The 23,288-nt window shown below is 39.4% G+C and overlaps 1 protein-coding gene across 2 annotated transcripts in view; it reads right to left on the minus strand.

The window, feature by feature from the left end:
* Positions 1 to 1,680: 1,680 nt before the first annotated feature.
* Positions 1,681 to 23,288, minus strand: part of LOC126297859 (transcriptional adapter 1-like) — a 151,672-nt gene continuing 130,064 nt past the window's right edge. For both annotated transcript variants that reach the window (XM_049989140.1, XM_049989141.1), the window contains one exon: positions 1,681 to 3,366. In XM_049989140.1, the coding sequence (XP_049845097.1) occupies positions 3,190 to 3,366 (177 nt within the window). In that variant the 3' untranslated portion in view covers positions 1,681 to 3,189. The remainder of the gene's footprint in view (positions 3,367 to 23,288) is intronic.

Here is a 23,288-nt window from a genome sequence, read left to right on the forward strand (position 1 = left end):
AATTTTGCAGCCATTACAGTTTCCCTAGCTTTTGATGAAGTCTCCTGTACATGCAGATACAACATCAGGCACAGAAACATATCTTAAGAGCTTGGCCTAATGCTCATTAAAAATCCACCAAGGATGTAAATACTGTCTGTGAAAGCCTGCACTGCATGATTCAACACTATCTCATGGAATGAAATATTACTTCTGATGGATACATCAGAGAGAATTAAAACATTGGTGATTAGCTTATTTCACTTTCTATATAGCGATGTGGTGATTAGCTTATTTTACTCTCTATATAGCAATGTGGTGGTAAAAACAATAACAAATAATAAAACGAGTACCGAAGTTGTGTATTACATGTCAGATGGTACAATAATGGAATGGTAACAAAGAGTTAGAGATTCAGCCACCACTCAGCTTCAAAAGAAAGTGATGAGCAGCAGGCAGGTACATAAAACAGAAATGATTAATGGTGACTCATTACATATGATTTCCTTGCAGCAGAGCTCTTTTGAGGATTGCAAGATGGCTAAGAACCATGAAATAAAACTAAAAATACAGATACTATGGACAGAGAAAATTTATGCGCCAAGCAACAGCAGATGGAAAAATGTAGAAGGGCTTAAAATTGCTATCTTCCCCCCTTGCACTTCTCTAGTAAGTCTATACCCATATAGTGTTTTGGCCAACTTCTCCTATGTTGTAAACCTTAAAAGACTCTTTCCCCCAAACTTTATTCAGGGGTTGCTGGTTTACCTGTGTTTCCATCTTGCTGCCACTTGATGATGACCTTGCTGTTTGATTCCCTCTCATGAATAAATCAAGCAACCAAAAATACTCTGGGCCCTATCATTTCTGTGCAATAAAACTGCTCTCATTCACCTTCTTATATGAAGTGAGGGAAAATACTACTCAATATCTATATTTGTAGGGAAAAAACCAGTAATATCTTACATTTGCATACTGAGTTTCATGATTAATAATAACAATTATTAATTTCAGTTATATAGCATAATTTTGTATATTTAATCTATAATTAGTTTAACAATCTATAATTGTTTTCACATGACCTACCCCACTCATATCACTTCAGTTGTTACAAAGAACAATGATCATGTACTCATATACACATTAACATAGCTACATAACAAATTTATTGCTTTGTTTTAATTCTTAAGTATTTCACTACTGAAATAGTAAACATTGCAACTACCACCACCTTAACCAACATAAAGCAGCTGTGACACCATAGTTGTCTCCTTGGTTCCCATTTCCAACCTGTGGCATAGTGCACTTCATTAAATGCCATCATCTTATCGTTATTGCAGTCTCTTACAACATACAGTCCCTTCTAAATTATACTTACTTAATAAATTTCCTTATTGTTGTCTCATAATTTTTTTGCATTTGTACTTCATTTTTTATTTGTGCCATTTCCACAATTCTGAGCATAATCTGAAACCTTACATGGAATGCTATCAATATATACCTCACAATGATACATTTTATTCATTTAAATATACTGATACTGCATTACATAATACGCTGTATATTCATGGTGTAATTATTTATGCAACACACTGATCTGTGAACATTGTTTTTACTAAGATTTGGGTATTTGGAAGATTTATCACCTACTGCATACATGCTGCACAAATCATACTACAAGTTTAATGGCAAACTACAGTGACTTGGTGCAGAAACTTATCTGCTTGCAGCAACATCAATCAGACTAAAACTAATCTGTCTGTGAAATACGAGTCCTCTATAGTGTTCTAAGTGCTGCTCTGGAGATTTTAATCTACACTCTACTGTATATACAACCAGAGTTCTGAGTTTATAGCTCTTCAATGGAACAGAAAAATTTATTATTGTTCTTACACCTAATGCATGCTTAGTATTCCTTCAAATAAGTTTTTTCTTAAGTGTTTATTATATGAGTTAACCTCTCTAGCCAGGAAACTGAGTTAATCACTGGTAATCTCTGAGCTTCTGCACTTGTGGTAATAAGACCACATTCTCACCAGTTGCAGTTTCTCATGTTAAAATGTGTTCTTCTGCATCTGTAGACGACGGGCATCACTACTTCATTAGTTAAGCGTACGTATATTTGTGCTGATGCACCATTAAGACCTTCATCGGGAAGTGAGGAAGTAGGAAGAAACCAGGAACCACAAACTTTCCTCGTGAAAAGAAATTATATATATATGTAAAGTGGTAATGAAAATATTGAGAAGGCCATTAATGTTCAAGTGTACAGTGCATTTATTGTTTATCAGAGCACTGAAAAGGCAAAGGAAGATGCAAAGAAAAATTTGAGGCTATGTCTCATAATAGAACTACTGGAAAGTAATGGGCACATACTGCAGATAGTGGGCTTTATTTAGAAGATTACTTCAAAGACTATCAAACAAAGTTTATTTCAAGTAATCATGTATGTCTTGAATGTAGTAAGGGTCTACTGTTAAGAATTCCTGGATATTTCATCACTGTTCAACACATGATTCCTACACTGAAGGAAATAATTTAAATAAAATGCTGCACTCCTGTGCCACCTGATCATGTAAACTATCACCAATAGGCTAGGTGCAAGCATGGCAACTACCAACTTGAAGGGTAAAGATATGACATTTTATTATACCTAATACTGTACATAAAGGACTAGCTGAACACCTGTTATTATAGGGTAGGAATTTATCATGGATTAAACCAGCTTCATGCTGAGAGGTATACCAGGTACAAAAATGATCTCTGCAGTTCACGCTTCTGTGTCTTTCTTTTCACCAACTTCACGAGTAAATGTCCTAATTACAATCCTATAAACATCCCTCTCCAGTTCCCATTTTTTGAAAAATTAACTGGAACAGGCTGTCACATATTTGTCACTTCTGCCTTCTCTTCCTTCACTCTTCACACCAAATCATATTCCCATCTTTCAAAATCTTCATTCTCTTATCTCCACGATTTTAATATGTGAAAGTAGTTATTATTTCACAACAGGAGCAGTCAGACAATTGTAATTTACAAAACTGAATATTCATACTTTACTTATAGAAACATGCTGCAAATGTTCTTAAATATGATTGGTTTTTCTGAATTTTTACAAGCAATGTAACATTCCGTTATTATGTTTTCTGCAGAAATGTGGATATGAACTCCTGTGAAATTGATTTAATTTGTACTATTGAACCTTTTCACTCACATTTCATTGTTTGATTTAAATGTGGAATTATGGTGATCAGTTGAAAGAAACATTGAGTTATCAAGAACACGTTTAGCCCTTATCTCCTCATGAGTCCGGTGAATTAGGCGATCAAAAATTCTCTCCTCCAGAAGAGACATTACACTTGCAGATGGAATCACATTTCGATGCACCTGTAAAGTAAAACTAATCTATCAAATTGAAACAAAAACAACTATGGTAATCAAAACATCTATAAATGTATAGTACTTCTTTATGTCTACAACACACAACCTAATACAGAGAGAATATATAAATGCAATTAGAAAGACTAAAGTAAACTGTTATTGTACCCTGCACATTGCTGTATGGTTGATACAAAATTACTAATTTTAATATATAGTTGATAGAATCTGAAAACTTGTGATGCACACTGAGACTACACTCTGGTCTTTTAGTGGTGACATTTGGTGCAGCTTTTACAAATTTTAAGTATTTCGTTAATAAGTAAACCACTGCTACAGTTTCAATGATATCAAAAATGTGATGAATCAGTGGTAAGAGTTTCATGTTTGGATAAAAATTCAAAAAACTGTTTTTCTTTTCCTAATGCCACTTTGCTTGCTTTGTCGAAAACAGCACAATCACCAAGCAAAATAATCCTATCTGAATACTATAATTTTGCACTGTGGCTACAGCACTGTGACTGAACATCATATAGTCACATATATGGAAAAGATAAATGAAGGTGTATATAAAATTTCAGCAGATGTATGTAGAGACACTATGGAGACAGGAGGACTTGTCATATATGTTAAAATTTGTCATAGTGTGGGAAATTTAGAAACTAAAAAAATTTGTGTTGAGGAACATACAGAAGAATACGCGTGTGAGCTTAAAACTAAATAATGGTACTTTTACAACTGTAGCTTTGTATAGGCCCCCATTGGGAAATTTTCAGCTATTTTTGAAACTTGGATTCTTTGTTGTGCTATCTGTCAGACAGAGGGAAGCAAATTATTGTTTTTGACAATTTCAACGTAAATTTGATGAAAGAGACTGATAGAAAGCTTGTCCTTGAAGTATTATTTGATTCTTTCAATTTGATGTCAGTTATTGATTTTTCTATTCAGATACTACAGGAAAGCAGCACACTGACAGATAATGTTTTTATGGGCCAAGGCAAATTTAATCAAATAAATACTTTTCCTGTTAAGTACGCTATCTAATCATTATGCACAGCTAGTTACAGTATATGACATAGCTCCATACAGTAATGCAAAACAGTCCTCCAAAATAGTGCATTCAATTAACAATAGCAAATTTTAGGGAAAGCTTGCAGCAAAGGTGTACAGGGAACCTGATGCTAACCAAAAATTTAACCTACTTCATGATACCTTTGTGGGTATATAGGAAAACTGTTCCTCCAACAAAACAGTGAAACATAATTGTAAGAAACCATCTAAAAAGCCATGGCTTACTAAAGGGATAAAAGTACCTTGTAAACAGAAAAGGAAAATGTATCTTATAGTTAGGAGGAGTAATGGTCCAGAAACAGCGAAACACTATAAAAACTACCACACCATATTATAAAAAGTTATTAAAAACTCCAGAAGTACATGCATTTGAGATTAGCATCTCTGATAATAAAACTAAAACAATTTGGAATATTGTTAAATGGGGAAACAGGGCAACTGAGAGCACAGGAAGATTGTATTTCTATCAAACTCAATGAAAACTTTGTTAACAAAATGTTAGAAGCAGAAAACATTTTTAATAATCATTTTTTAAGTGTTGCAGAGAAAATCGGACCCAGCTAAAGTGTCACAGAGAAAGTAGGATCCAGATATTCATTATAAAATGCAATGCAGCATCTGAAAGAGGCAGTACCAATGGAGACTGACTCAACTAACCTCTCCTACTGTAATTACGAAAATTATAAATTCACTCAAAAGTAAAAGCTAGCACGGAATTGATGGCATTTCCAAGAGAGTACTAAAAGGTTGTTCCCAACAGATAAGCATGTTTCTCAGCCACATATGTAGTAGCTCACTGAAACATGTAATTTTTTCCAGATAGACTGAAATATGTTATTGTTCAACCACTGCATAATAGGTTTGATGCTAACAACTACTGCCCAATATTACTTCTGACAGCTTTATCCAGAATTCTTGCAAAAGTAATGTATTCAAGAGAAGCATCACATATATGTAAAAATAAAGTACTAACAAAATATCAATTAGGTTTTCAGAAAGGCTTATCAACAGAAAATGATATGTATGCTTTCACTGATCAAATGTTAAATGCTCTGAATAACCAAACATCCCCCCCCCTCCCCACTCAGATATTTTGTGATCTCTCAAAGCCTTTTGACTGAGTGAATCGTGAAATTATTCTAGATAAGCTGAAGTATTGTGGTATGAATGCGACATTACGCAAATGGTTTAATTCATTTAACTGTGAGAATGCAGAAGGCTGAATCTAATAGTACATATAGTCTGCAAAAATCAGCAAAGTCCTCTAACTGGAGAGGTATCTAGAATGGTGTTCCGCAGGGTCCAGTCTTGGGTCCCTTATCGTTCTTAATATATATATTCCTTGCCACTCTTTTTGCTGATGATACAACTATAATAATCACACCCAAAACACAAAAATCATCTGAGGAAATTGTAAATAATGTCTTTCAGAAAATTAAATTTTTAAGTGGTGCTCTGCAAATGGACTCTCACCGAATTTTGAGAAAACACAGTACATACAATTCTGTACAGTAAATGACACAACACCATTGATAAATATAGACCTTGAACAGAAGTCTGTCACTAAAGCAGAATATTTAAAATTTCTGGGTGTGCACACTGATGAGAAATTGAATTGAAAGAAACATATTGATAATCTGCTGAAATGATTAGGATCAGCTACTTGTGCCATTAAGGTTACTGCAAATTTTGGTGATAAACATACCAGTAAACTAGCCTACTATGCCTATTTTCATTCACTGTTTTCATTTTACATCATATTTTGGGGTAATCCATCATTACGAAAAAAAGTATTCATTGCACAAAAGTGTGTGATCAGAAAAATAGCTTGAGCCCACCCAAGGTCATCTTGCAGACATTTATTTAAGGAGCTCAGGATATTCAAAGTACCTATGCAATACATATATTCAGTTACAAAATTTGTTATTAATTAACCACCCAGTTCCAAAACAATAGTGAAGTGCATAGCTATAACTCTAGAAGAGAGGATGATCTTCACTATTCTGGGTTAAATCTGACTTTAGCACAGAAAGGGGGGAATTAGGCTGCCACAAAAATCCTTGGTTATCTGCCAAATAGCATTAAAAGCCTGACAGGTAGCCAACCAATACTTTAAAAAAATTAAAAGAATTTTTGAATGTCGACTCCTACTCAACAGATATAAAGTAGTAACTCTAAAGAAATTTCGTAAAGAAAGCTTACATTAAACTAACATGCTCCACATCATTATAAAATGTATTCATGATCTATGGAACAAGTATTAAAGCATGCATTGCATCAAATGAAACCTGTGTGCTGATTATGCATAAAAAAATTAGCATCACATTCTCAGGGTTGGCACACTTTGTTAGTTGTTTTGTGTTCTCTTTCGGCCCCTGCAGGGTAAATGTTTGTACAATGTGAATGCTGGGAAATTGTCCCATCTGCCACAATGAATTAAAACCTTCTAGAAAACTTTCCTCTGATACTGTTTACAAGTGTTGCAGCAATCTGTATGATATTCAGTTTTACTGGGTACAATATTGTGTGCCTCAGACAGCGCTGAATCCAACTCCCATACAGAGAAGCGAGCAGTTTTACAACTCAGACTTGTTGGGCCTGAAGTCAAACCCATCACTCTCCATGGTCACACTGTCATGGTGAATGCTAGATCCTGGCTGTTAGTGGCAGTAACATAACAAAATGACTTGTCATAGTCTGGGCAATATCTCCATGTGGTTTTTGGAGATACTCCTGCTTCAGTTTCGCTTCTATATGTGACCGATTGCAGTTAGTGGAAATATTCCTGACAGCATCCCATAGTCTTGTATAAGAGGAGCAGTTGACAGAATCCAGGAATACTTGTTGTGAGATATTTTTCCTGCCTTTGATTATTCATCAAGCATTGGTCCTCACTACTCGATAGATTGCAAGGGTTTCTGATGTTTGTTGATACGTATATCATAGTATACCTGCAGTCTCATCCAAATGACTGGGCACCACTCATCACTCCAACAAGGTACAGGCTGCCTTTCTAGGTGATATAAGTACTTCAGGGTGAACAACCTGCGGCAAGGTGGATAACATTTGTGATATGGTCCACCCACTTCTGACACTTTATCAGTGTTCAAAAAGAGCTGCAGATTGTCCAGTGTCCAGTTTTCTCTGCTGTTTATCCATCTTGGCAGCTTGTTTTCAAGGACTGCTCCATCTGGCAGATGGATCCCAGGTGGAAAGTGGTCACTGGTCATCAGTAAGTTCCCACCGAAGAGAATATGTGAGGGTTGGAAAACAAAAAGAGAGGTGACTGAGGAAGACCCAATAACAGTGCTGAGATGTGCGGGATTGCCCACGTTGATGATACCCAGCGAACTGAGACATCACAGGACTCTCTATAATTTGATCCCTGGGGCAGACAGAGGATGAGCCGCATAACACATTATACACACTGACGTGTCCAAGTAGGAGAAATAGCAAGGGGCATGTCTATAAGATCTTTAAGACTCCCATAAACAAGTTGTTCTTGTGATGGACATATAGACAGCATACAGTGATCCTTTGACTGATATGAATTTAAAATGCAACTGCTTGCACGTCAGTAACCTGAGATACAGCAGAGGAATGGTATGTGCTGTTTACAAACACAGCTATCTTTTCTTTGGCCCCTTCCCCATTCAGGCCAACCTTTTGGTGGAGGGTCCAGCCCCTTAGCACAAGGTTGTTATAATAGTTTAAAATGTGTTCGATGCATACACAAGCACAGGGAAAAAGATAAAACAGGGATCTTCCCTGTACTAAAAATTTTAGTTCCTCCACATGTTTCAAATCTATTCATGTTCCACTGTAGTATGGAGGTCACCTTGGCAGTGAGGTTTTCGTCTGCCTTTCCTGCTGTCATTCCTCCATGGTAGGGAGTGTGCAGCAGCGGGGGGTGGGTGGGGAGAAGGGTTACTTTAGGGCTTGCCAGTTCCCTCAGACAGACATTGACATCCATACCATCAATAATATGGTCATTATCTGATCCGTCAGACAGGACCAAGGTCGCATGTTCTGACAGTTTTGTACCTGATCTTTTTTGTTTCCAGCTCAGCTTTTGGGGACAGTGTTAAGACTGTTTTAACAGATACAATATTATGAAAAGGAAAGTTGCTACTCACCATATAGTGGAGATGCTCAGTCACAGATAGGCACAACAAAAAGACCAGCCTTTGTCAAAAATAGACGACAGAGACAAACACACACGACTGGGTGTGGCTTCAGCTGCCAGAGACCACAGTTGTGTGTGTGAGTTGCATCTGCATGAGAGAGAGAGAGAGAGAGAGAGAGAGAGAGAGAGAGAGAGAGAGTGCCATCTATTGTTGACAAAGGGCTTGTTGGCTGAAATCTTATTTGTTACTGGCATTTTGTTGTGTCTATCTGCCACTCAGCATCTCTGCTACATGCTGAGTAGCAACTTTCCTTCTGATAATATTGTTACATTCCATCCTGGATTTTCTGTTGGTTGTTTTAATAAAAATATTGTTATGGGCCTTTGCTGGTCATGAGGGTGTGTCATTCTTCCTGGCAATATGGTCTGGTTCCACCATTTTTTTCAGTTGTAGGAAAACTTCTTCATTTAACAAGTGGTGCAGGTTTGCAGCTACATTTACAGTTCCAGGCTGTTGTGCTCTGTTCAGCTCTCAATTTGTGTGTGCTGAAACTTGTCTCCGGTACAGGTTACTTCAGTGCTGAACCAAATGGTTTCATAAAAGTAGGTGGCTGTGTGTTCTTAAATACCCTTTTCACCTCAGAATATGAAATGCGTAGGGTAACCTTTATTACCTAGATTTTCTTTTCCAAATCTGACAGTCTTGTTGGTGCAGTGCTTCATGGGCAGATGAACCACGTCGTCCACATGCAGCCTGACCCTTGATAACCACAGTGGTGTGACTGAAGTGTTGACACTCCAAGCAGTGCATAGGGGTGGGTATGTAGAGCCTAACTTTAAAATCAATAAAGCGCACTGTACACACAGGCAGTTTTGGTAACTGAACATGAGAATAAAAGATGGTAACTTCTTGAGCTCAACATTTACTGTTTTCATAAAATTCCTGACCTGACACCTTCACTTTCCCATTCCTGTTGCAGTTCTTTAGCATTGATTTCTATGATATCCTGACAGGTTACGACTCACAGCAATTTAACACAGTATTCAACTTAGTTTGATGGCATACTCTCCATATGGTTTGGGATTTAATACATTGCTTTTGTCACCTTAACCAGGAGTGTACCATTACACAGCCTCTTGATAGATTTAAGTTGCCCTGAAAGTCACTGTTGTTGTTGTTGTTGTCTTCAGTCCTGAGACTGGTTTAATGCAGCTCTCCATGCTACTCTATCCTGTGCAAGCTTCTTCATCTCCCAGTACCTACTGCAACCTACATCCTTCTGAATCTGCTTAGTGTATTCATCTCTTGGTCTCCCTCTACGATTTTTACCCTCCACACTGCCCTCCAATGCTAAATTTGTGATCCCTTGATGCCTCAAAACATGTCCTACCAACCGATCCCTTCTTCTAGTCAAGTTGTGCCACAAACTTCTCTTCTCCCCAATCCTATTCCGTAGCTCCTCATTAGTCACATGATCTATCCACCTTATCTTCAGCATTCTTCTGTAGCACCACATTTCGAAAGCTTCTATTTTCTTCTTGTAAAAACTAGTTATCGTCCATGTTTCACTTCCATACATGGCTACACTCCAAACAAATACTTTCAGAAATGACTTCCTGACATTTGAATCTATACTCAATGTTAACAAATTTCTCTTCTTCAGAAACGCTTTCCGTGCCATTGCCAGTCTACATTTTATATCCTCTCTACTTCGACCATCATCAGTTATTTTACTTCCTAAATAGCAAAACTCCTTTACTACTTTAAGTGTCTCATTTCCTAATCTAATTCCCTCAGCATCACCCGATTTAATTTGACTGCATTCCATTATCCTCGTTTTGCTTTGGTGGAGGTTCATCTTATATCCTCCTTTCAAGACACTGTCCATTCCGTTCAACTGCTCTTCCAAGTCTTTTGCCGTCTCTGACAGAATTACAATGTCATCGGCGAACCTCAAAGTTTTTACTTCTTCTCCATGATTTTTAATACCTACTCCAAATTTTCCTTTTGTTTCCTTTACTGCTTGCTCGTCCTCTGTTAGAATATTGCTGCGCGGTGTGGGATCCTTACCAGGTGGGATTGACGGAGGACATCGAGAGGGTGCAAAGAAGGGCAGCTCGTTTTGTATTATCGCGTTATAGAGGAGAGTGTGTGGCAGATATGATACACGAGTTGGGATGGAAGTCATTACAGCATAGACGTTTTTCGTCGCGGCGAGACCTTTTTACGAAATTTCAGTCACCAACTTTCTCTTCCGAATGCGAAAATATTTTGTTGAGCCCAACCTACATAGGTAGGAATGATCATCAAAATAAAATAAGAGAAATCAGAGCTCGAACAGAAAGGTTTAGGTGTTCGTTTTTCCCGCTCGCTGTTCGGGAGTGGAATAGTAGAGAGATAGTATGATTGTGGTTCGATGAACCCTCTGCCAAGCACTTAAATGTGAATTGCAGAGTAGTCATGTAGATGTAGATGAATAACAGCGGAGAGAGGCTACAACCCTGTCTCACTCCCTTCCCAACCACTGCTTCCCTTTCATGCCCCTCGACTGTTATACATGCCATCTGGTTTCTGTACAAATTGTAAATAGCCTTTCGCTCCCTGTATTTTACCTCTGCCACCTTCAGAATTTGAAAGAGAGTATTCCAGTTAACATTGTCAAAAGCTTTCTCTAAGTCTACAAATGCTAGAAATGTAGGTTTGCCTTTTCTTAATCTTTCTTCTAAGATTAGTCGTAAGGTCAGTATCGCCTCACGTGTTCCAACATTTCTACGGAATCCAAACTGATCCTCCCCGAGGTCCATATCTACCAGTTTTTCCATTCGTCTGTAAAGAATTCGCGTCAGTATTTTGCAGTTGTGACTTATTAAACTGATAGTTCAGTAATTTTCACATCTGTCAGCACCTGCTTTCTTTGGGATTGGAATTATTATATTCTTCTTGAAGTCTGAGGGTATTTCGCCTGTCTCATACATCTTGCTCACCAGCTGGTAGAGTTTTGTCATGACTGGCTCTCCCAAGGCCGTCAGTAGTTCTAATGGAATGTTGTCTACTCTGGGGGCCTTGTTTCAACTCAGGTCTTTCAGTGCTCTGTCAAACTCTTCACGCAGTATCTTATCTCACATTTCGTCTTCATCTACATCCTCTTCCATTTCCATAATATTGTCCTCAAGTACATCGCCCTTGTATAAACCTTCTATATACTCTTTCCACCTTTCTGCCTTCCCTTCTTTGCTTAGAACTGGGTTGCCATCTGAGCTCTTGATATTCATACACGTGGTTCTCTTCTCTCCAAAGGTCTCTTTAATTTTCCTGTAGGCAGTATCTATCTTACCCCAGTGAGATTAGCTTCTACATCCTTACATATGTCCTCTAGCCATCCCTGCTTAGCCATTTTGCACTTCCTGTCGATCTCATTTTTGAGACGTTTGTATTCCTTTTTGCCTACTTCATTTACTGCATTTTTATATTTTCTCCTTTTATCAATTAAACTCAATATTTCTTCTGTTACCCAAGGATTTCTAGCAGCCCTCGTCTTTTTACCTACTTTATCCTCTGCTGCCTTCACGACTTCATCCCTCAGAGCTACCCATTCTTCTTCTACTGTGTTTCTTTCCCCCATTCCTGTCAATTGTTCCCTTATGCTCTCCTTGAAACTCAGTGCAACCTCTGGTTCTTTCAGCTTATCCAGATCCCATGTCCTTAAATTCCCACCTTTTTGCAGTTTCTTCAGTTTGAACCTACAGGTCATAACCAATTGTGGTCAGAGTCCACATCTGCCCCTGGAAATGTCCTACAATTTAAAACCTGATTCCTAAATCTCTGCCTTACCAGTATATAATCTATTTGATACCTTTTAGTATCTCCAGGATTCTTCCATGTATACAACCTTCTTTTATGATTCTTGAACCAAGTGTTAGCTATGATTAAGTTATGCTCTGTGCAAAATTCTACCAGACGGCTTCCTCTTTCATTTCTTAGCCCCAATCCATAATCACCTACTATGTTTCCTTCTCTCCCTTTTCCTACTGACGAATTTCAGTCACCCATGACTATTAAATTTTCGTCTCCCTTCACTACCTGAATAATTTCTTTTATCTCATCATACATTTCATCAATTTCTTCATCATCTGCAGAGCTAGTTGGCATATAAACTTGTACTACTGTAGTAGGCATGGGCTTTGTGTCTATCTTGGCCACAATAATGCATTCACTATGCTGTTTGTAGTAGCTTACCCGCACTCCTATTTTTTTATTCATTATTAATCCTACTCCTGCATTACCCCTATTTGATTTTGTATTTATAACCCTGTATTCACCTGACCAAAAGTCTTGTTCCTCCTGCCACCGAACTTCACTAATTCCCACTGTATCTAACTTTAACATATCCATTTCCCTTTTTAAATTTTCTAACCTACCTGCCCGATTAAGGGATCTGACATTCCACACTCCGATCCGTAGAACGCCACTTTTCTTTCTCCTGATAACGACGTCCTCCTGAGTAGTCCCCGCCTGGAGATCCGAATGGGGGACTATTTTACCTCCGGAATATTTTACCCAAGAGGACGCCATCATCATTTAATCATACAGTAAAGCTGCATGTTCTCGGGAAAAATTACGGCTGTAGTTTCCCCTTGCTTTCAGCCATTCGCAGTATATAATTTTATTTATGTAGCAATGCATCAAATTTTCCCACATTTACTTACAATAAAAACATTATCTATCACAGGGTGTGACATGTTACTATTAGCACTTCGTATGGTATTGACAGATATCTCAGGTAACTTAGCGACACAAGGTCCAACGTACCACTTGAACCACTGAAGGTGTTTGAATTGTACACAGGCTTCATGGACGTTCCATGAGCAGCTGGGGCAACAAGAGTCCCACTTTTTAAAAAAAAAAAAAAAAACGATACGATCCTCCTGTTCCCATGACACAACCCAAAGCTCCACTGTCAACCACAGCGCATGGTGTCACTGAAGCATACACAGAGCTTATGGTTACAGGGGATTGGAGGCACTCTCAAGTCCCTAGGTAAGGAAACCCAGATTTGCTATACCCATATACCCATATACCAGCCAATGATGGCTGAGTCCCCTGAGGTGCTCTGCTTTTAGAAAGACCCAGGGGCCCATATTTCTTTACTTGAGTATACCATAGACATGGAAAGAATTACATCTACATTCAAACAGATACTACGCAAGCCACCCTACGGTGCATGGCGGAGGGTACACTATACCACTATTTGTCATTTGTCCTCCTGTTCCACTCGCAAATAGAGTGAGGGAAAAACGTATGAGCCTTAATTTGTCGTATCTTATCTTCATGGTCCTTAGGTGTGATGTTTGTTGGTGGCAGTTGAATCTATCAGCAATCAGCTTCAGATGTCGTTCTCTAAATTACCTCCTTTCTGTTTATGGAATCCCAATTGGATTTACAGAGGACATTTTTGTTCCCCAGAAATTTCATAATGTGTGAGCATAGAACATGTTTCATAGTTCCAAGAGATTGACATCATTTATATAGGCCTATAAGTTTGTGCCTCTGACTGATGACCCTTCTTGAAACTGGGAAAGAGCTGTGCTTTTTTCCAAGCACTAGGTACAATTTGTTTCAGCAACTTATGATAAAACTACAGCTCAATGGAAGTAGGTTCTCTCGTATTATCATTATAAAACCTCTCATCTGGTCCAACTGTCTTCTCACTATTGTTAAGTTTTAGCCTGCTACCTATTGTGTTGCACAGGATAGAGTAGCATGGAGAGCTGCATCAAACCAGTCTCAGGATTGAAGACCACAACAACAACAACAACAACAACAACAACAACAACATCTATTCCATGATTACGTATTTCAATGTGTGCCATTTTGGTAATCATAGGATGAACCACATCATGATGATCTGAGGTGCAACAATTTCGGAAGAACAAATTGGGTATTTTTGCCTTCTCTCTGTCATCATCTATTTTGGTGTCAGTATGGTCACTGAGCAACTGAACGCATGATTTTGACCTGATTTCAGAATTTGCATAAACCCAAAACTTTTTAGGACTTTTAGACAGATCATTGAAAGCGTCTCACACGGCTATCCACGTACAGTCATTTTGCCTTTATTCAGCTTTCTTTCCTCTACTACACTTTGATATTACTTAGATCCGTGATGAAGCTCTCTATCTACTTTTGAAGCAACTTTCTCACATGACTATTAAACCATGGGTCTTTTCTGTCCCACCAGCCTTGTCTGGCACGTGCTTATTTGAGGCAAATAGTGAAATACTTTTGAGTTTTATCCATTTGCACTCCACATTTTTGTCCTCAGATCTGAGTATTTGGTGTTGGCTACTTAGATATTCTGCAATTTGTTTCCAACCACTCTTGCTATCCAAAGATATTTTCCTACCTTTTTTTTAAAAATATTCCTTGTAACACTCATAGTCACTGATACTATTACAGCCTCCTAGAAATTAACCAATTTGAAAAGTCTGTGCCTGCTAAATACTATGTTTAATGTGTCAGGTCCTTAATTATCTGCACAAAGTAATTGTTGGACAGTCTCACACTACTCTCTTCCCCAGGCACTAGTTTTAATTACATGACTCTCCCATTCTACAGCTTGCAAGTTGATATCCCCTATATTACCAGGAGGTTATAATTAAACTGACGGTATTCTGAGTGCTCCAATGTGGGCTGTACACATCACTGAACTATGAATCATTGTAGGTGTGTTCATCAATCAATGCACCTGTGGAGTATGCCGAAAAAAATAACAGTCCCACTTTCTGCCAGCAGGTGAAGATATGGAACTGTAAGCAGTCAGAATGTGAAGTGGGTGCAATAAAAGTGGAAGAACAATCAAGCACAGTAACGGTGGTTCTGGCATGTTTATTAGGACATGATCATAAGTTACAACATGTGTTCAATATGGTCTTCTGAACCAGCAACACATTGCATCTATTACATGGCACAGTCGACAATTGTTAGCACCAATCCGGTGCAATAGGAGAGATGTGTCATGGTATGGTATCCTTCAGATCAGGAAGAGTCCAATAGACACAGATATTCCCACAACCATAAGCCACACGGATTTGGGTTAGAGGATTTGGAAATACACATATCTTGAAATTGCCTAGAAATGATGTGCTCATTACAGTGTTATATTCGATTTGAAGGGAAACCAGAGTATGTGGTCATTACAGAAGGTTCCTCAAAGCAAATCTTTTATCTAGGAAGTGACATGTGGTGGTCACTTCATCTTGTCCGAAAATGGTGGTGTAGACACCGCCTGTGTTTTTAAAAATCTGGAATCACGTACTGCACAAGGAGGTCCTTATAACATGCAGATGTCACAGTACACCTAAAAGGCTCGAGAGGTGTCATCTTCTCAAAGAAAAGCGGACCGAGAATGAAGGAGCTTGTGAAACCACACTACAATCACAAAATCTGACTGTATTGAATGTTCCAGCACAGCATGTAGTGGAGTAGAGCCCCTTAGGTGACAGTTCTGTGTGTTCACTGCATCGTGTTGAGTAAAATGTGCCTCATCCATCCAAAGAATATTCACCGGTCACGTCTCATCCATTTCCATGCACGTCAAAAAACAAATGACATTGTAGCCTATCTTAGGGCTTTAGTTGGGCCACATTCTGAATCTCGTAGGGATACCAGAATAAAATGGGCTGTTCACTAGACAATTCCCACAACACTGCCTGAGTACTGGCTGCAGAGTCTCAGGCATGTACTGTACGGTCGGCTATAGCTGCAGCCACTTAATCAACAACTGAAATGGGAATGGGTGGCCTCCCTCTCCCTGCTGCAATACCTAATCATTTCTTTCTTCAAATTTCTTTATTATATTCTTTAGCCTATTTATTGACATGGGGCCTCTTCGCAGCAGTTTCTGTCGGTGATGCTCCTGCAGTGCTGCAACTGCTATCGTTCTAATAAAACAACTTTAACTGCAGTGCATGATCTTTCTTCTCAATACACATTGTGTTTATATGGAATACTTCAACCTTCTTGACCCTTTACACCAACAGTCAGTTCACAAAAGAAATCAACATACATTGCAAAGTGATAAACAGCATATTGACATCAAAACAGGAAACATTTCACATTCTGACTGCTTATAGTGCCATATTTTCATCTGGTGGCAGAAAGTGGAGCTATTATTTTTTTCAGCACACACTGTGAGCGCACTGATCGATGAACACACCTACTACATTTCAGCATCCTGCAATGTATATAGCCCGCACTGCAGCACTCGGAACACTGTCAGTTTAACCCTCGAGTGGTGTGCCATTTTTAGTAACACAAGTGGGTACATGGCATACTTTGTTCACGTGTCAGGAATAGCTGTCCTTATGTCACCAACATAAACATGTATGAGCAATATCACAGTTTAATCTTAGTTTAATTACACATCACTTTATTGTCATGAACAAGTGGTACCCCAGAGTAATGACCCACTCGGGTCATTAAAGAGCGCAACTGAATCAGATCCCAGCTAACTACTTATTTGGTTGCTACTTATCTCTTAGACAATTGCCTCAATGTAGGATTATGCTGACAGCTCATAGTATGGGTCATTTTCTTGCACGAATCGCAAATTTTTTCTCACCTAGCTCGCTGCTGTTTATTTTATATTACTACCACTCTCTGACAACACAATTTATCAGTGTTAACTGAAACAATATTGAAGGTATAAATATGGGTTTGCAACTGAAAAACAAACATGGAATGGTACAATATATTGTTATTTGTGGTTGGTGCACTTTATACATACATGCACCTGCTTGACAGTTAATTATAACCACTTGGTACACTTGCATGATCCTGACACTTACTCACAATATTCTCCAAGTTGTCTCTGAAGTGCTCCTGATGTAGGCAGTCTGTAAAAGCATCTGATAACCATGTTTGGTCACTTTTGATGTTTAACTTCACCCTAACTACTTCATATTCAGTTACAATAAGAATTATTTACAGCAGTAAATAAGCCACCACCACTGGCACCTAGCCTGCCCTCGTGATACATATTTCATTCTGAGTTTAGGATTCTGCTGGTGTTCACTTTCAGTTTTGGCCAGCTTCCTGTGCTTAACATTAGGTGGATGTGATGGAGACTATTGCTGAAACAACTGGCTTTTGGTTCTATCAGTTTTTGCAATGCCAGTTTAACTGGACTACTACAACTGCTAAAAATAACCGGTTTCTGAGAGAACTGATTTTCATTTTTTAATTCCTATTATTTCCTGTATTAAATGTAGAAATACAACAAACATTGAAAAATTTTGACTCCCTCAGTTTTAAGATACACAGAATCACAACATTAAATAAACAGGCAAATAAAATAAAACTTAGTACACTGCTTTACTTGAAAGGTGATAAGTGGTTGACTAAAAAAAAATCACCAGTATTCTCCTATTGAGTCTAATGTTTTGAAACTCTGTCCCAAAATCATGTTGTAATTGGGGATCATACTACTACTTGGACATTACCAATAGCCAGTGCTAAACAGTGGTAATAGAAGTTGAAGAACTGTGTTTTTCATGTTAATTTGTCTGTCCTCAAGGGCTACAAGCAGATAAAGACATGTTATGCAGACACAGGCAACTGATCACTTGCTTTTTATTTATACTGTAAACTATGAATGAACTCTTAAATTTTAAGTTTTATTGTTATATTACGTCACAGATTTGATGTGGTTCCTCCCATTTTTAATCTTTTAAAGCAAATGAAGCACAGTATTTCATTGATACTCCACTTCGTTAAAACTTCCAGTTCAGGGATGGTGCTATTACGTAATACAACTGATGTCCAAAGACAACAGTGAGACCAGGTGCGGCCAATCTTGTACACATGTACCATCCAACAGGCCACACCACATGGTAATAGGTATGTTACTGTCTCAGCAATGTTATGCCAATTCTTATAGCATGTGTTTGTTGCTTGTCTCTGTTGGAATTAAAATAGCACTGGTCACTTTTCCCATTTTCTATAACACTACAATAATTCAAAGCAATGCATGGTTTACAAATAAAAATTATTCATTCTTAAAATAAGGTTTATTTGAAAACAAAAAATTTAGCACTTCTGCAATAGCTAATTTGAGTCGGGCGTGAGTCGTGCTTCGGTAGCTCAGATGGTAGAGCACTTGGTAAAGGTCCCGAGTTCAAGTCCCAGTCAGGCACACAGTTTTAATCTGCAAGGAAGTTTCAGTTTCTCCTCACTTGAGGATGATGGCATACAGTGAAGGTTTTTTGTGTCTCTGGATGGAAGGTGAAACCTCGTTATACCTTGGCAACAGAGATGAGGAACTGCCTAGTGTTGGTAACAATTCTGAACCAGCACGTGATGTCTTGTCTGTTGGGCTGGAAGCTGATTTTCCTGCTTGGGTTTGTTGCTCATTGTGAGATCCAATGATAGGGCCTTTTAGGGAAATAGCAGAATGAGCAATAAGGTCATTGTGCACTCAGTATGCTTGAAAAGAGGTCTCATCCAAGACATGGAGGAGACTCTACCAGCAGCTGTTTCACACACTGGATGCAACTGCCTGCAATAGTGACTTATGTCAGCATGAATGATGCTTGTTGCCGGTATTCTGAGGCCATTCTTGTTTTCTTTACACAGTTGGCTGGATTGTTGAAGGCAGCTAGCATCTCTTGTAGAGTGGAAGCACAATATCACAGTCCTCTGGTCTGGAGCTGAGTGGAAGGTTTAAACCAGAGGCTCAGGCACTTCTGCAATGATCTCTGATGTGAATTGCTCAATCTCTACTATCTGATGGAAAATTGCGGGGCCCCCCTTAAAAGGTCTGGACTTCACTACACAAAAGACGCAGCTACTCTGGTAAATCAGCATGTGTGACATACACATGGCGGTTTTTAGGTTTGAGTAATGCCTCCTTAGGGACACTGATGAAATGACTGCCAAAATAGAAGACATATCAGCCACATTAATCTTAAACAAAGGCTTTCAGCCTTGACGATTAGAAAGAGAAAATTTTAATGTGTTGTTAGTAAACTGCAACAGCATCGATAAGGTCCCAAGTTCGAGTCTCGGTCGGTCAGACAGTTTTAATCTGCCAGGAAGTTTCATATCAGGGCACACTCCGCTGCAGAGTGAAAGTCTCATTCTGAGGAGAAACTGTTCAGATAAGGTATACTGGAAGACAGAGTGACATTGAGGTTGTGAGGAGATTCCAGATGCACCAGAGGTGTTGGAGCTTTTTCCAGCGATGCCTCAACATTGCCACAGCTTACGGCAGCAGCCTAATGCCTGTTGACTGGCCAATGCTGTTTCTAACTATTTCTGAACAGTGAGCAATTCACCTTAGTTCCCACACAACAAGCACAGCCCCTATCCATCTTCTACTATGAAAAAGCTATGTAAAATCAGGAAAAAACTGCAAACCAACCAGTCATGGACTAACTGTAAGAACAAGCAGACCACAACAACTCAGTAATTTCTGTTAATAAATTGACAGCAACACTACAGTGATGGGAAACTACACTAAAAACTTAACTCACTCTATACTAATAGTCAAAAATTATGCAAACTCTTACAACAAAATAAAAAGGACTCCTAAAAACAAATAAATTGTTACTTTTCACTTCTACTAAGAAGCACACAAGAATACTACTCAACACGATCTGTGTACAAACTGTGAGCTGCTGCTGACGAACTCTGTACCAATCTATGACTGGAGATCTACTGCCTTCAATGCCTCAAATGCTAAATGCCTCAAATGCTAAATGCCTAATTTAGTAACTCTGCCAAGGCTATGACTTTCCCAACTCAACCCTCAAACTGAGATCATCTCTCTGTGAAATCTTTCTCACACCATCCAATGTCACCTTCTATCACTCTTCTAACCTCTGTAACATCCTTGTGAAACCATTACTACATTCCCAGGAAATGATCTTTATTGTTATTGTAAATAAAGTTCCAGAAATTTTCAAAATAACCTTAAAAATCATTAACGTGTTTTGAAAATTCTTCAAGACCGTATCATCTCTATCCCAAGGTTCCTACCCCTGCAATCATTCCCATTGCACAACTTGCCCCATGTATCCATCACTTGCAAATTCTACATTAAAACTGGAATATATGAAATCAGCTGTGTTGAATAAACTGGTCTTGGGTTTCCAACCAAGTCAATTGCTTAAAACTACACGAGCTTCTGGCCAAGCACTCCTTGGCCACTGTCAAGTGATATGACTGCCAGTGGGCTGTTGGTGCGCCCTTATGTACAGTAGCTGCTGGCAGTGATGTGCCCGTGGCATTGCCATATTTGGGTATGTTTTGAGTCGGCGTTCGATGTACCATCTTCAACCTCGCGATTGCTGGATCCCACGTACCGCTGAGCTGCAAGCCACCATCTCCATTCAGGGTGTTTGCAGTAATTTTTATTGGTGGTGGTGGTGGTAGTGGTATCACTCATGGAAAAATTCCTGTAGTCGTTGGTGTTAGAGCTGCAAATTTTTTAGACTGAAGTCAGCTGATAGGTATACCTGCTTAAAGGAAGTGCCTCTAACTAAGGGCTCACCTCCAGAGGATGTAATGTTTCCAAGTAGAGAAGGAATTTGCATATTTCATCAAAATATAAGAGGTATTAGAGATAAAGTTAGTGAATTGCTAATAGATGTTAACTCCGAAATTATTGGTATATCAGAGCACCTCTTAAATAATTTGATAATTCAGAGGCTTCCTTTACCAGACTACAGATTAGCTGGCTGTTTCTCAAGGAGTTCCTTGCAGGGTGGGGGAGTGGCTCTGTACGTAAAAAACAGTATTTCATTTGAGTCCATAGACTTATCACGACACTGCACTGAACAGATACTTGAAAGTTTATGATTTTCCACATTAAGGAAGTCTCGACTACTGATATATGTGATAGATTACCATTTAACCATCATGCAACATTTGCATTCAATAGGCAAAGTTCAGAAGTCTGGTGTAGGAGTACTGCATGCTTTAATTCGAAACAACAAAAATCAACGGAGTGACTATTATTGAACGTCATCAGGTCACTCATCGAGCATTCCTATGCAGTACTGTTACGGGTGACGTGTTATGCTGCCTTGCAGCATTAGTTGAATTTAGTGAAACTAAACTTCTAATTGCTGTTGTTTATAGGTCCCCTAACTCCGACTTCAGAGCATTTTTGCTTAAGCTAGAGAGGGTTCTTGATTCACTTTGTAGGAAGTACCAGAAAGTAGTTATATGTGGTGACTTCAATATTAATTTTGTACATGACTGTGCAAGAAAAAGGATGTTGGTAGATTTCCTAAATTCATATGATCTTATGCAAACTGTGTTTTTTCCAACTAGGGTGCAGGGGGAACAGCAGCACAGTCATAGACAATATTATTATTCATTACTAGATGGGCATTCTGTTTTAAAAGCGTGAATGGCCATTCAGGCCATGATGCTCAAATTTGAACACTAAAAGGTTTTTGTACTCAAACCAATGTCGTATTTAATTACAAACTATGTAGGAAAGTTAATCCAACAGCAATAGAGAGTTTTTCAAAACTTGTCAACGAACAAGAGTGGCAAGATGTTTATAGTGCCGATAATATAGATGATAAATACACTCCTGCAAATTGAAATAAGAACACCATGAATTCATTGTCCCAGGAAGGGGAAACTTTATTGACACATTCCTGGGGTCAGATACATCACATGATCACACTGACAGAACCACAGGCACATAGACACAGGCAACAGAGCATGCACAATGTCGGCACTAGTACAGTGTATATCCACCTTTCGCAGCAATGCAGGCTGCTATTCTCCCATGGAGACGATCGTAAAGATGCTGGATGTAGTCCTGTGGAACGGCTTGCCATGCCATTTCCACCTGGCGCCTCAGTTGGACCAGCGTTCGTGCTGGACGTGCAGACCGCATGAGATGACGCTTCATCCAGTCCCAAACATGCTCAATGAGGGACAGATCCGGAGATCTTGCTGGCCAGGGTAGTTGACTTACACCTTCTAGAGCACGTTGGGTGGCACGGGATACATGCGGGCGTGCATTGTCCTGTTGGAACAGCAAGTTCCCTTGCCGGTCTAGGAATGGTAGAACGATGGGTTCGATGACGGTTTGGATGTACCGTGCACTATTCAGTGTCCCCTCGACGATCACCAGAGGTGTACGGCCAGTGTAGGAGATCGCTCCCCACACCATGATGCCGGGTGTTGGCCATGTGTGCCTCGGTCATATGCAGTCCTGATTGTGGCGCTCACATGCACGGCTCCAAACACGCATACGACCATCATTGGCACCAAGGCAGAAGTGACTCTCATCGCTGAAGACGACACGTCTCCATTTGTCCCTCCATTCACGCCTGTCGCGACACCACTGGAGGCGGGCTGCACGATGTTGGGGCGTGAGCAGAACATGGCCTAACGGTGTGCGGGACCGTAGCCCAGCTTCATGGAGACGGTTGCGAATGGTCCTCGCTGATACCCCAGGACCAACAGTGTCCCTAATTTGCTGGGAAGTGGCGGTGCGGTCCCCTACAGCACTGCGTAGGATCCTACGGTCTTGGCGTGCATCCGTGCGTCGCTGCGGTCTGGTCCCAGGTCGACGGGCACGTGCACCTTCCGCCGACCACTGGCGACAACATCGATGTACTGTGGAGACCTCACGCCCAACGTGTTGAGCAATTCGGCGGTACGTCCACCCGGCCTCCCGCATGCCCACTATACGCCCTCGCTCAAAGT

The sequence above is a fragment of the Schistocerca gregaria genome, chromosome X (genome assembly GCF_023897955.1).
Source record: "Schistocerca gregaria isolate iqSchGreg1 chromosome X, iqSchGreg1.2, whole genome shotgun sequence".
In the NCBI taxonomy this organism is placed as follows: domain Eukaryota; kingdom Metazoa; phylum Arthropoda; class Insecta; order Orthoptera; family Acrididae; genus Schistocerca; species Schistocerca gregaria.